General features: G+C 40.7%; 1 protein-coding gene across 2 annotated transcripts in view; it reads left to right on the top strand.

Moving 5' to 3' along the window:
- Positions 1–15,512, top strand: part of vti1a (vesicle transport through interaction with t-SNAREs 1A) — a 99,252-nt gene that overhangs the window by 1,341 nt on the left and 82,399 nt on the right. For both annotated transcript variants that reach the window (XM_033984804.2, XM_033984806.2), the window contains exons 2-4: positions 860–918; positions 1,478–1,588; positions 14,020–14,097. In XM_033984804.2, coding sequence (XP_033840695.1) covers positions 860–918; positions 1,478–1,588; positions 14,020–14,097 — 248 coding nt within the window. The remainder of the gene's footprint in view (positions 1–859; positions 919–1,477; positions 1,589–14,019; positions 14,098–15,512) is intronic.

Here is a 15,512-nt window from a genome sequence, read left to right as displayed (position 1 = left end):
ACCAGATTATAGTCTGGAATTATTTTTCACAAGGCCTAAACCATCTAAAGTGAACTATGTTATACTTCTGGTGGGAGCTCCAACAACCGCTTGGATCCATATGTTTTGCTTTGCCTAGAACACGTTACAGTAAGGCATTAAACTTGGCTATCTTACATTTGTTCAGATTTTATTGCAAAGAAAAAAATCTTTTGCAAGGTGACCTCACCTGCTTGTCTCCTTGAAGATGAGACAAACAGGTGGTGAACCTTCCACCAGAATAATTACATAAGTGCACCTTTAACCCGTATTCAAAAATGTAGAAAAGTAAACTTTTTATTCACAAACTTTATCAACAGAGAGGATATCAACTCAAACGGCAATGAGACTGTAACTCCTCTGCTTTAAATAACACTGTCTGTTGTAATCTGGGGTCCGTCTTGACTTCTCCCTGTGCCTCTTTTGAACTGCTGCTTGTCCTAATGAGTTTCAATGGGTAATGTTGAAGAGCAGCCACAGGGTTTAAGGCGCACACCGATGCGTTAGTCATTCTACGCGGGCCTCTCACTCGCGGCAAACGGAGCGGAGCTGACACCTCCCTCTCCCTTTGAGGCTGCAGTGAGGTGTCTCGCTGCTCCTCAACGCCAACCAACAAAGGCCTCGGTGACGCCAATAACTACCAGACTTCAAATGTCGGCTTGTCGCATGTGCAGAATGTGTAAATATATCTTCAAATGTGTCCTCTCGTGTTGTTTTTTCACCACCACCCTTCCTCCGACTGCACTGTTGCGGGGGAGTCAGGCTGTTGTCATGAAGCGCTGTTCTCTCTGTCTGCTGATCAATATGTCGTTGTGACTTTTCCCTTCTTTTTTTCTTGCAGAGGAGAAGACACAGCTGGTTCTAAATGTCGACAAACAGCTTGAAGAAGTCAGAGAGTTGGTGCGTCTTTGATCAGTAATTTTCCATTTCCTAAATAATGAATTTGTGGAAAAAGGAAGGGGGGGACCTTTTTTTTCACTGACGCCAGACAACAAGCACCTGTGTGTTCTTCTATCTTGACACGTGCTTCCAAGGCGTTCTCCTCTCCTGATTACTTCCCACTAATTCGCTTTTAAGTGACACCCCTATGACATATTTCAAGCCATTATTTCGAGGTGGGAGTCTTGTAGCGGTTTTAGAAAATGAGTACCTGACTGAGACAAATTGTTGTTGCAGTTGTCTTGTTCTGTCAACGTGATTAGATTTTCTCCAAATCTTCTGCAGAGAGACCTGTCTAGCCACAGATCAAATGTACCACAGCTTCATTGAAAGTGACATAGTGGAGTCTATGTATGGAGCTACAATATATAGGATGTGTGGTTAGGGATAGCTGTTCTCATACAAGGTTTGAACAAGTTTGTCAGGTTCTATCTTTAGCATGACAGCGGTATAATACAAATATGATCATTAAATATTGGTTTTGATGCCATTTGAGTGTTTACATATGAATGTGTTGTAGCTGGAGCAGATGGACTTGGAGGTGCGGGAGATCCCAGTTCAGAGCAGAGCCATGTACAACAGCAGACTGAAGAGCTACAAGCAGGAGATGGACAAACTGGAAAAAGACTTTGTAAGTACAGTTTCCTCCACAATCAGCACCATGGACAGAGGAAGAATTCTGCATTGTAAAGTATCCTAAATAGATATACATTGGTCGATCCAGCTATTTCAGTTCCAATACCAATATTTTCCCTTAAAACATAAACGGTAACAAAACCCATCCAAATATGTTGTGCAACTGTTATGTATCCTTCAGTAGAACTATAAAAATACATTTCAACTTTTTAACTAATTTACAATTGATTCTTCCACTGTCTTTGGTATTTAACACATTATCATTATTCAACAACATGCAATCTAAATTATGCTAATGGGAGCTCCCTTAAAGGTAGTAGTGTCCTCTTTAATGTCCACGGTGATCAATACTGATGCACTGTTTACCTCATAAACTCCCCTTCAGACCAAAGCAGAGCCCACAGAGCTGCAGATGTTGTGTTGTCTTTGGAGATTACCCTGTACTGTTGTGTATGTGTTTGTGCTGTGGAGGAGTTTGGCCTTGTTTAGTAATTCATAAATCACTGTATTCCTTCATTTGATCTCCAGACCCCATCAAAGCTTAATGAGGATCTTAGTCTTTTGGGTCACACGCTTAGCTCCCCATACCTTTTTATTTACAGAGCCTTAATTAGACTATATCAACTCATTCGATTTTTAAAGTTTTTAATTCAATACTTTATTTACTTTACTTTACTCATAGTTTCGAACCCCTATTTATAACTTTTATTTATAACATGAACACAAACCCAGAGTGATCAGTTGGCCTTGAGTCTTACAACAACACACATTGAAAGGAAAATCAATTCATAACCTCACAACATTGCCTTGACTGGAAGTTAAGACCATTACCTGCAATTCCAAGTAAAAACTTTTAAAATGTTTTTTTTTTTCTTCCAGCTCAAAATTGTATTTTTTAGAAATGAGCATATTCAGTATAGTTGTAATTATTCTTTCTGACCTGTGTGAATATCACTGAATGCTATTACTATTTGAATGTTGTCCTCAAAAATATGTTTGAACAAGCCTAGATCATTTAACTGAGGAAGTTCTTACTGAGATCACAGGGGCTCTCAGTGCCAACATGGTTTGATTTCCTCACCATTGGAGCTTAATTAGTCCACAATTAGACACATTTAACTTATTCTCCTTGTACTTCTCATGACCCCGTCTGATCATTTGTTTTGATTCATATATAATTTTAACTTGTTTCTACAAAAATAAATAATGTCCTGATTAGCAGCAATATGAATGCACACTTAGACACATAACATATTCAACATTTTGTAACAGTGCTTCATTTCAAAACAATAACTTTATTTGGCGAAATCCATTTTGACCCAAGCGGTCTTTTTGTCATCAGTAGCTGAATGTGTTTCTAGTCTGACTGAATGGCTGTAGTTGTCTCTGAGTATTCTTTAAAAGTGCAGTGGTCTCTCTCTCCCTGGTGTGCCGTACACTTTCTCTGCCTGTGCTCCGTGTGTGTGGCCTGGTCAGATCACAGTTGCATTTAAACCCTCAGCAGCCACTTGACACAGGAACACGGAGTTGAACCGCTCTGCCGTAAATCTGATGCAAGTGTTCAGAAGGCCAGGACTGCAGCCCCTCAGATGTGTCTCAGATGTGCCAAACGCTTTAGCCTCTTGCCTCCCGCTGGCCCGGAGAGGACATGACACTCTCAACCAAATCGCCTTTCTTTTTAATGTAAAAGGCCTGGGCTTTGTTGTGCTTTTGGCGGATATCAAGGCTCTCCCTCTGCTCCTTCAGTTCCACCCCCTCCCTGTCTCCTTACCCCCCACCGGCCTCCTACGGGCGTCTCCAACCTTAACCCTCTTTCTTCACCCTCAGTTTGAAGTCTGCTACCACCGGTGTGCCAGCTGCACTCCTCATTCTTTCACCTTTACAGACAATGTCCAAGTCGATCCAGACAGTTTCTCCCAACACGCATCTCCCATAGTTTAGCCCAGGGTAATTCACTGCATCTTTAGACATAAGACTGTGTTGTAGTTTATCCGGTCAAAGTCAAGGCCTTAAAAATAAAGGAATCACAGAACAAAGTCAGAAAATATATAGATTTTAATTTTTTGTATACCTAAATAATGAATTGAAATGCTAAAATAACTCCCAAACATTTTAAACTTTTATACTACACTTATTCTACCTTCCCTCACTGCTTTAAGTCTGTCAGATTAAATCATTTGAAAATAATGGATGACTGTTCAGGTCTTAATTCTACAATTTCACAATCCATCTAAATCAATTTATTTAAAAAAATAATTTGAATTAAAAACAAAAATTATGAAAAAAATGTTTTGTTTTGTTTTTGGGTTAAATAGTAAAATCCTGCAGATGCCCTGTATGCAGTTGCTTGTTGACGGGTGGACGGGGGAGGTTCAAAAGGTAGAGGCCCATGACAAATAAGCATGTAAAATGGGACAACAGTGGGATTGTATGAAGTGAAGACAAAATTAAGAAGGACAATGAAAATCCGATTTGATGGCGCTGCCTTCAAGTCGGTGGCAGCAGAACGGCGTAGCTCTTAGCATCAGCTTTGATCAGGAAAAGAAGTTGTCTAACGCGGGCTTAATCTAATGAAATCTATCGGGTAAACAGAGGCACCATCTTCAAAGGGCCTGGTTTGGTCTGTCCCAGTGGGGAAGGTGGGGGGCCACAGCTTCTGTTGTGTCTTACAAAACACAATACATTTGGCTGGATGTGGCTCTAGCACTGCGACTGTGTGCTGGATACCACGTGGGGCGCGACAAAGTGTCAGCACAAAACTGTCACTAAATATCTTTGTCCCAGAAATTTACATGTGATTTTCTGTCAGACACCTCTTTTGTCTCTAGGTATTTTGAATTTCAAAGCTTTTTATTTTTATTCTCCTCCCCAATCAAAGTTAAATTTTTTAAGCAGAAATTAGGAGCTAGCATTTTCAAGTAACCATATGTATTTTGCTGCTTATAGTTTAAAATATATGTGTTGCTGTCAAGGATAGAAATCAAACTTGAATAAAAACTTCTGGTACATTGTTGCCCTGAATTTTTTTCTTATAGCTGTTGCTGTTACCCTATAGTTCCAGTAGATGGCGATATTGGTCTAATTTTTGTCACTTATTTAGAGAACAATTTCTTTAGTTATCAGTCGCTTGGCTTAAAAAATCAATATTGCTAAGAATGACCCTTTTAGACTTCTATTTTTAATTGTAAACTCAATAATGTGGTCCAAATGCCGTGTGGTGAAGGCTGTTTTATCTCCTTATCTTTTAAACTCGGTGAATATGATATAATACTTTTACCTTGTGTAGTTATGAGGCAGTTTGCAGTTCATTATTATGTAAAGTTATCTCTATAGCAGTCTATGTGTCCAAGGATGTCTGTCCAATTAATCCTAGGTCACGTCTCTGTTGTTACTGCATTCTATCAGCAACCATAGAAGTGTATTACATAAAGTTATAAAGCTGTATTACATGTGAGGTCTTAAAATGACAAAAAAATCTAACCTTGGTTTAGTGTTTAAAACGCATGGCTGAATTTTGTGTAAAAAAAAAAAAAAAAAAAAAGAGTTATTGTGCAAAACAAGTAATTAATTTGGTCAATCTACAATTCTTTATGTTATACAAGTTGTGAAAATTACGCCAACATAAAGATCATTTTGAGTTTTAAATTTAATCACAGAGTAAATTCTATAGACATTCTTAGTCCCATTTACTCATGGTTGTGTACTCAAGTGGCCGTTTGCCTCTTTATTCCTAAAGGAAGAGGAGTTTACGTGGTTTCCAAAGACAACCTTGAGACGTTGAACAGTTTATTTGCAGAGCTCTATTGAATGCATGGACCAAAGATGGCATATTGGAATCCGAAAGGTTTGGTGACCTGGATATGGATATATTTTTGAAGGACTTTTAAACACTCATGAGATAATTTGCGTTTAAATTAAATGCTTTTAATTCATATTTTCACATCCAGAGGTCAAGGTGGTGTTATCGTATCAAATTAGCTGGAGTAATAACTTTATTGAGATTTGCAAAGGCCTCCAAAGATATAAGGATCATTGTTTTCTTCAAGTTTCAAATAGGAACATTAGTGTAATTAGGGGTCCCATTTAGTGCGATCGACAATCCAAGGTTGCGAGGACTTTCCAACTTTTAACTTCGAAACTCCAAAAGTCACTCAAACTTGAAATGGTTTTGTAGAATTGAGCCTATTCAAATTGTCTTGGTGTAATCCATGTTCGAAGGTCCCTTGTCCTTCTTACTACGTCGACATAACAAACCATCGTAAGTCATGTGTTGGACACTTAAAATCGCATTAGGTTGCCTTGGTCTGCTTGTTCGTACTAAAGCGTGTTGTTTTGAAGTCAGATTGCCTCTTTTTATGGAATGCCGCTTAACAAGTCATCAACACAACCAAAGTCTAATCACTCTTAACCAGTCATGAAAGAACGGTTGATTTGACAAGGATTTCCTCCTATATTCTCAGATTGAACACGTAAACAAACAGATTTTTAATTTGGAAGTTGTACAGTAAATCCTCCATTAGTGCTTTGAGGATTCCAGGATTTGTCTTTTTGTTGATGCTTCCCCAAATTGAGATTAATTGATGGATTAAGATTTTTAGACAATCATTGGGAGATGGTTTGTTGAAGGCAATGTCATCAGGAGGGTTGAAACGTTAAACTCTTTCTCAAGCTGGCATTGCATCACAGAAATATATTTTTGGACCTAAATTACACTTTTTAACAAGGGATGTCACTGATGTCAAATTTTGGTTTTACGAGTATTGTGAGAAGAAGCATTATGACTTTGGATATGTGTCAACGGTGTCAATTAGGACTGAACAATATGGAGAAAAAATGTTGTATTCGATAACAATATTTGCTATAGCGATAACGATATTTTTGAGGTATTTTATACTTTTTGACACAACACCTTAGATGAATTAAAATGGCACATACTACAAATTTACTAGCCACAAAAAAGACTAAAGTAGAAAAATCATTGGTCAAATCTTTGTCAGACGATGTACTTATTTTTTCACTGTAATGAAATATTTAATTTGCTTTTGTTACCACTATCTAATCATGTGTTCCTGTAAGTGGCCAGCTTTTCTAGAAAACAAACTTTCTGACGTGAATAAATGGTAAAAGGTATTCATTTTGGTGCTTTGTTTGAATTTAAACAATGTCATTTTGCTTTTAAAACTCTTACCATTATTATTTTTTAGTTCACAGTAGATTATATTCTGACCTGGATTAATAGATCACAGTTACTCATTAACTAAATTCTCTTGAATACTCTTGACATCCTCAGTTTCTTCTAACATTGTTGCTATATTTGTGCTCGACAGTGGATCAGCAGACGTCCACAGGCTCCAATTTGTCCACGGATCACTCTGGTCTTTATGTGAACACCGGTCCCATCTGCATTACGCCCGGAGCGCTGGTTTTGTTTTTGGGCGGTGTGCAAATTTCATCCGCGTTATCCGTCTTCCTCGTCGCTTCCTTCGTCGCTTATCTACCTCCCTCTCCACCCCCCTCACCCGCCGCCCCTGTCCCGAGCAGCCCTGCGATGGAAGTGGCCCGCCGCGCTCACACTGACAGCGATCAGTATAGCTTTCAGACGCGCCCTCCCAGGTCCCACTGTCCTCGGGGCGTGTGTGATTGAGTGACTGGAGCTAGCACGGGCCAAACATAATAAGGAGGAAAATCTAAAAGACACGGGGCAATGATATGATAACACCCCCCTCCCCTCCCCTTTCTCCCCTCTCCTCACTTCTTGTGTTCCCCATCCTGTCCTACCTCCAGTCTGCAGCCTGTCCCGCGCATTGGGGTAAACCAGAAGTGACATGTGACACCCACTCCCTAGTGATGTGCTGACAAGCCGCTACTAGAATAGGTGACAATGTTTTTCTTTTTACCCGTCTGGCTTAAGTATGGCGCAGGGATTCATGAAGTATTTATGAAATATATTATGAATCATTGGCTCTGTGTTTTTCTCCTGGTTTAATAAGTAAAAAAAGGCAGCAGCAGCAGAGAGGAAGAAGTCTTCTCTGTCGCTTCCTTAACCAGTGGCCCTCTCTCTCTCCTCCTTGTGTTTGCTCTTGTTTTAACCCTGATGCCCGCACCCTTCACACAATTAAACAGTCTTCCTCGCTTTCGTCCTAAGTGTTCGTAATGAGCCAGCCAGCACAAAAAGGCAAAGTGTGTTTTGCTCTCAGCGACTGACAATTTTGCCTTTTCTCTGGTGTTTTTGAAGCCTGCGGAGTATTCTGGCTGGGGCCTTGATCAGAATTACATTGTGGAAGATGAATTAGGTTTTTTTCAATTATCCCAGAGGTTGGCCACCATTAGAGCATCAGCCTACTCCTGCAGTGAGACTAAAGTCTTTAGTTTTGTTCTTCTCATCGCCATAGAGCTCCTGTTTGTTCTGCCTTGGCAACTACAATCCCAGCTTTGTGCTTTTTTGTTTGGAAGTCAGTTTCACACAACATATTTAGTGCTTTAAGTGCTGTTGTGAAAGGGAAAAAACATGCCATTTAAAAGTCCCTTTTTATATTTTATCTTCATAAGAAATGTTAACAAGGCTTCATGACCCTCAGCTGGGCATTTCTCATCTTTTCTAAACAAATGTTGTGAATTCCAGCACAATCCCTGGGAGTCCCGAGAAACTAGCCCTGCTCTGGGCAGTTCAGGAGGGCACATGTTGGAAGGGCTTCTGGTTGGGGGCCTTTCTGGCCTCATCAGCATTTGAATATGTCCAGGCCAGTCAAATAACAAAGTATACATAAATATATAGAGATAATGATCTGGCTAAGTCCCTGTGTGCGCGGCTGTATTCTTATGCTAATTCTGCAGCATTCAGGTGTTACAATGGTGGCATTAGAAGAAAAGGCGCCGCACTGAAGACTGCGCTCTGAGCGTGTCCACTGTCGGACATGCTCACGCGCGCAGCAGGCTCCACTCCTCCGCCTTTGTGTCTAGGACTTTTTATTACACATTTCAATTTTAGATAACACTCCAAGAATAGACTTCAAACACACGTGAATCATAAATGCAGGTCAGGAGTGGAAGCATACAAAGGGTTATGAGTGAAGCTATTTCTTTCTTTAAACAGCGATGCTAGACAGATAGCACAGGAGCTCTTCTCAGCAGAGGGTTCACTGAACCATATGTAGGTAGCCACAGGCTAATAGGCCGCTTGGTCCCTGGCTTACCAGGTATCCCGCACCGCACAGCTCCTCACCCTCCCTCCCCCCTTCCACCTCCACTGGGGAGAAATCCTCCTCCACTTCCCTCTAATCTCACCTTTTTGTGTGGTGCTGACCCGAGGAGGCCCACTTTATTCCCCACTGCACGCCGGGAGCCTGCGTTGTGATGGGCCCCGGCTGCCTGCCTCCCTGTCGGCTGGGCTTCATTGATTCAGTCCTGGACCCAGTGCTGTCTGCTCCTCGTAACCACGACTACAGCCTCTTTTACTGTTCCTCCTCTGTCCCCTCCTACACCGGGGCCCGGAGCTCCTCTACCGTCAGCAGAGGAACTGAGATAGAAGGGAGACGCGGCCTTTGATTTGTCATTACAAGAGCCTTCAGATTTCAATATGGGGTTTAATGGTTCCTCATGCCTTAAAGAAACAACCACAGAGACGTGAACCTGAAGCTTCTTCAAACAGACCTTGTTCAGCAGGTTCCTGTTTAGTTTTGCCTCTTGTCTTGTCTTGGGTCTCGGGGCTCCTCGTCATTTTTGAGGCTTATTGTCTGCTCAGTTTTCTGTTTAAATAACTGACAGGTAAATAGTCAATCAAAGCCCTTATATATCACCATAGTTAAACACTGTATTTATTGTCACAGATCAGACCTGAAAAGTTTGCCTGCTCTTGTATTAGCCCTCTGTCCATTGTGATTGTTTTGAAGCCTCCTGCCTGGTGTGCTTATGTGGCAGCCTCGCTAACATTATTAGCCTGCCCTGATGATCACTTACCTTTATGTTCTTTCCATAACCGCTTCGATCCCCCCGGTTCTATTTTCTGACACCACATAAAAACACAATACAATGTCTCGCGTGTGTACGGAAGCCACCAAAGCACTAACCTGTGAGCTAATGAGAGGCCCCATGCTGTCATCTGAGGCTGCCGCTGCTCTTCTATTAGGCAGACAGAACGCACACAGGGCTAGCGCGCGCTCACGTCCTCCAAAGGAATGCTCCCTTGGATATTGTAGATACAGTATGTCATGCACTCGTATTCTATGACACCAAAACACTCACAATGACACCCTTCTGTGACACGCCGAGTGCTTTGTCTTTTTTGACGATATCTTGGGCTAAAAAGTAAAGAGTAATTGAACACTTCTAACGATTTGTCGGAACAATAGTGTGTGAAGACCCCCGCCAAGGCAAGATGCATTATTGAGCGCGCTGTTGTGATACTCGCGGCTGCTTAAAGGTCTCGACTTCCTTTCAACACTGGGCTGCTCGGGTCCACCTCTGCCCCATGAGAAAGAGGGAGAGGAGGGGGCAGGGTCCTAACCCCACCTGGGAAAAAAATCACAGCAGGAGTAAGAAGACACGGAACAGCTAACCTTTGAGTAAAATGTGTGGTTTATGGATATTTACATGATTGTTGATAAGGGAAAAGTAGGCATCTTTTGGTCCATGCTATCAGTCAGTCAAAATGTATTTTTATAGAACTTTGTAATAACACAAAGAAGACCAAAGTACTTAAAACATAAAAACATAATTGAGCATGTGATTATGAAAAATGACCTTAAAGTCGGGTAACCTTTATTGTTGGTATGAAATTTGTATATGTACTGTACTTTAAACCAAATATGTACCGGTATTACTTGCTATTTCGTGTTCTCCTTTTGATGCTTGGAACAATTAGTTATTGTAATTAATTGTCCAATAGCTAACTTCATCAGTAAAGAAAGTGTAATGAAGACTTGCCTTTCTTTTCCTAGAGTGTACAATATGACATGTATATGAGCGTGAGGAGGTGCCAGAGTTGTTTTTGCCCAAGTAAAAATAGATGAGTTGTTTACACAAAACACTCGGGTACTTATTGCACATTCCTATAGAAAAACACTGTTTGGACATGAGTGTTATTAGGCCTATATTTGGAGATGCTGGCTCTTCTCCCACTGGCAGTAAAAGGCAGTATTGTAAAGGCACATTCTTAATTACTGCTGGTGCTCTGCCTCCAGTGGTGTGCTCGGGAGGAACAAGGCAGCACTGGGGAAGAGGAGACTTCAGGGCCCTCATTACCCTCTGCCCCTGGGTATTTTTACGCCTTTTATTCCCCCTCTAATGAACTGTTTACATTTTTCTGCTTTCCAGGCGCCACAATTATTCGTCCTCCATGTCACTCGGCGCACCGGGCGAAAAGCGAGGAGGGGAGTGTAATGGCACTGAAATGTGGATACAGTTGTAATTATTAGGAATGGACATTTTTTTTAAATAGATGTTTGTAAAAGATGGAAATCGACAACAGCTTCTGAACCAATATTTGATTTGTCAGTGGGGAGTTTATTTGGATTATTATTCCCAGAAGCTCTTGCACTTAAAAGGCTTGAAACAAAAAGACCCATATATTTCTTATAATTAAATAAGTATCATTTTCTACTGGGAGGATTATGCTGATCTTATTAGCATATCTGATATGAATTGTTATGCATGCATATGTAATTACATTTTGATGCCTTTTCTTGTGTGTCTTCTTGGCGCTCCATGTCAGCGCAGGCAAAACGTGTGTTTGTGACAGGACGGCCGCACCTCTATTGACGCGTTTGACGGGACGCTCCGACTTTTAAAAGGAGGGCCACTTTGCATAAAGTTAAGATGTATCTTTGTACTTTTCTTGTGTGCTTCCGGGAATAGAAGCAAATTCTCACCCAAGATTAAAACCCTGACAAAAGACAGACCTCAAAAGGATTAAAAAAATACTTTTTTTCTTTGTGAGCAATAAGGTATCTTTGGAAGTGCTCCTTCGTTTTTAGATTAGGGGCTGATTAGTGGAGTTAGTTTTAAGATCCTCTTGTATTGTGTCTATAGAATGACACACTTTCTTTATAGATCTTATAATTATGTGTAGGATTACAGTAAGAACAGCACTGCACTCATGACCTCAATACTCATGTACTACACTAAACTTTATAATCAAAACCTGTCACTTTGTCACCAGTCAATACAGCTGCTGTGTGGCACATGAAGAGGGAAGGCACTAATCATTACCAAAGCTCTTGTTTTCCAGTGGGAGCTACAGTAAGTACAGCAGTACTACTTTTGTATTCCCTTAAAACAGGAAGTGCATCTGCAACAAACAGCTATTTAGAACAAACCAGGAGCAGAAGAAAACAGTTTAAAGTGGTGTAAGCTTCACTCTGCTCCCCGTCTCAATTATAGTGCCACTGTCATGACGTTCCCCCTGTCGCACCTCAGTCTTTAGGATGAAACTCACTTAAATGATCTGTGGGCGTTCTGCAGCAAGAACAATAACCCTGTGCACAACTTTACTCTTGTCTTCTGATTTGGCTGTAGAGTTTTTGATCAGATTAAGGTAAAAGGGAACAATGTATGACTTATGAAGTTATAGGGTTATTATTATTATTATTTTTTTTTACTTTAATAGTTATTTTGTTTGTTGCAATAAATTTGATTGGCTTTCTAAAACATAGATTTCTTAAATTATATTTTAATTGTATTTATTATTTATATAAATATTTATAATAAGATATCAGTCTATCAGTGATGGTTATACTCTTTGTTAAAATTTAAATATTTTGTGTCTAACAAATGACAGTATTATAACAATTAAAAGAAGACCTCTGATATAAGAATAATGCTGTTGTGAAAATATTGGCAAAAATATTTGACTTGTCATTCATAACCTCTTGAACATAGTTTAGTTTGATACAATTTTCGTATTGATTTCACGTTAAACAGATTTTAAATACAGAGAAAAATGTCCTAAAAATTCCCTATCAAAATGTTTTGTTGTTTTTTTTTTGGCCAAACATCATCCAAATAATAAAAAAAGGCTTGTAACATATTTGACCGCTGACACTAACAATGTCAAACGCATGAATTGTATTATAAAATGACTTTTCCTAGTATGTGCTCAATCACCGTGGTGTTTGTTCCTTATTTCCTCAGGACCACAGCGCGCCCTGTGACCACTCCAGTCCCTGCGGCTCAGTATTGTTGTGCCCAGTCTTTATCTAATGTGGTTTTGTGGTTGGGTCAATCAGCCTCTCTCTGTCTCTATAATTACTCCAGAGATCTCTCCTTCGCCACGATAACACCCAAATCACATCAGGCATCTCTTTCCCCTCACCGCCTCACATTACCACCACGTACAAACAGAAATACTCGCCTGCCATTGGCTCCCGTCTTATTTCAATCAGGATTTTTTTCGGTGTCTCTTTCGGTCTCTGCATCAAGCGATAACTTCAAACTTTTGCTGATAATAGAAAGATAGTACTTGAGGAAAAACCCAGCAGGTAATTGGTGTAGCTTGCACTTTATTATTTGGAGAGGAGGACTAAATAAATATAGAAAATTCCTGTTGTGAGAACTGATATTTTCATTGCTATGCCGGTAGGTAGGTGTAGGCCTTTGATTTTAGCCCACCTCGAAAACCCCTGTCAAGGCAAGGGAGGGAAAGTGTAGCATGGCTTAGTAAACACTTTTTTGTGCTCGCGGTGATATGTGCTTTAGTCTAGAGGGCTTGCCAAGAGCCTGTTTTTCTATGGGGCCGGGGCATCTGTAAACAAGGCGTACAATTCCATGCAACCCTGCAACAATCGGGAGGTGGCAAAGTCTTGAAGTCTTTTTGGACATGGCATTCCCTGTTATTTGGGTGTATATGTGTGTGTGTGTGTGTGGAAGGCATCCCCAAATCCGATGGACCGCCAATGGTTGATGAATAATTCCCTGTCTCTAGTCGCTAGCATCGGCGCTATCACACACGGGCTGCCACTGCACTGGGGTGACAGCTAGCGACAGGGCCCCTAGAAAAGATTTAGCCCTGACAAGTGATACTTCCTCATAATACATCTCCTCTCTCCTTCTCGCCCCTGTCCCCAATGCAGCCTCCTCCGCCAGGATCAACCGTTTCATCCCTCCACTTGTATTTGTTTAAGTGGGCCGAGAGGGTTGCCACTTCTCCTCTTCCCCAGCACAAGTGCACTATAGTCTGTGGATCACCTCTCTGCGATAGCACGGCAGGCACCCCAAACCAAGTCGAAGTATATTGTCTGACTTGTATAACCAGACTAGCTAGAGCAGTGCACAACTTCCAAGTTTGTCACCTAGTTCCATTAGGGGGCTCCCGTGCTTAAGAAATGTCGGCTGTGTTTTTTTGTGTCAACACTATAGTATGAAAAAGCCATATTCTCCCACTTATTTTTTCCCTCTCTTTTTGCTCATCCTTTCTTTCTCTCCCCCTTGCAGAAAAGGTCACGTATCGCCTATAGTGACGAAGTGCGCAACGAGCTCCTGGGGGAAGATGCCGGATCTTCGGAGAATCAGGTAAGGCTGCTAATCAAGGCGAGCCAATGTGGGTGGCTGACCAAGTCCTCCCCCCACCCGGCGCCACCCCAGCGCCACCCAGCTACACCCCCAAGCTCATAGCCGCAGTCAAAAAAGGGACCAAAAAACCTGCCGTATTGTCACCAAGTCAGGCGGAAGCAATACTGTTTAATGCAAAGCTCAAGACAGCAGCTTCTCTATCCTAAAAACACATTGTGAGAATGTGAGGCGCGCACACACAAGACTCACAATGACGCGGTCGGGCCAAAGCGGGCTACCCCTGACTCCGCTCTGATCCCATGGTCCCGCGCTGAGCAAAGCAGGCGCAGGGCGAAAATCTGGTGCGCCCCGTTTTCTTTACACTCCAAGGGTGGCATACGGCACAATGCAGCCACTCAAAATGAATAAGCCGCGTATTAATGGTGACTGACAGAGACCGCGCCGAAATATTGTGGAATGTAATTCAATCACCTCACAAAAATTTGAAGAAAACATGAAAAAATATATCAAATTAAATTAACAAGATCAACTTGTATATATTTTTTCTCTCAAGTAATATTAACTAAGACTTAAAACATCAAAGATGAAAAGGTATAAATGTTTGAAATAGCAGTCAAATTGTTCAACATACATGCTGCAAGCTTTCAATTTTAAAAAACAACAAAACAAATTGTGCTTTAAACTGGTGCTCCTCTCACATAGTATATTCTCTTTTAACTCATTTCTATATCGTCTTTAAAATGGCCTATCAGTTGTTGAGGTCTTGAGCATCTCAAAGCTTATACAAATAAAATAAACACTCTATTTTATTTATAAGAAAAAAAGCAATTTTCTGAGAATACATCCCTCCATGTTGTGAGTTGATGATTGGAAGCCAGGCTAAATAAAGTTGTCAGATTTTTCTTTTTTAAAAACATTACCATTTCAATGCTGACCCCTGAACCGTGCATCTTGCAAACATATGTATCGCGAGCCAAAGATGTGTCATTGATTTGCATATTCTCTGCAAATTAGCGAGACACAAAAGTGACGGTGACGTTTTCCTCACGACTCGGAGAGAGACGCTCTGTCAGAAATATCGAGGCCGAGGCTGACGGCTTCAATCAGACATGTGCAGAAAAGAGCCGCGCGCTCAGCTTAAATACTGCACTTTCATTCAATATTAATATTACACATTTTTAAAGAAACACATAGGATAGTTTCATCTTCTAAGTTAATTGTTCAAAGAGAAAGTTATCAAATGATTTGTGTTTTCATTTTTTATTTTATTTTATGCATTTATAAATATTATGCATTTATAAATAATGTTGCATATAAATATATATAAATAATATATAATTTTTCTTTTTTTATATACAGGAATTTTTTAGGCCTACTTTTATAAACACATGTAGGCTGCTAGTATATTTCTTGAA

This window comes from Periophthalmus magnuspinnatus, chromosome 19 (genome assembly GCF_009829125.3).
Source record: "Periophthalmus magnuspinnatus isolate fPerMag1 chromosome 19, fPerMag1.2.pri, whole genome shotgun sequence".
NCBI classification, from domain to species: domain Eukaryota; kingdom Metazoa; phylum Chordata; class Actinopteri; order Gobiiformes; family Gobiidae; genus Periophthalmus; species Periophthalmus magnuspinnatus.
This window is presented reverse-complemented; position numbering and strand designations above follow the sequence as displayed.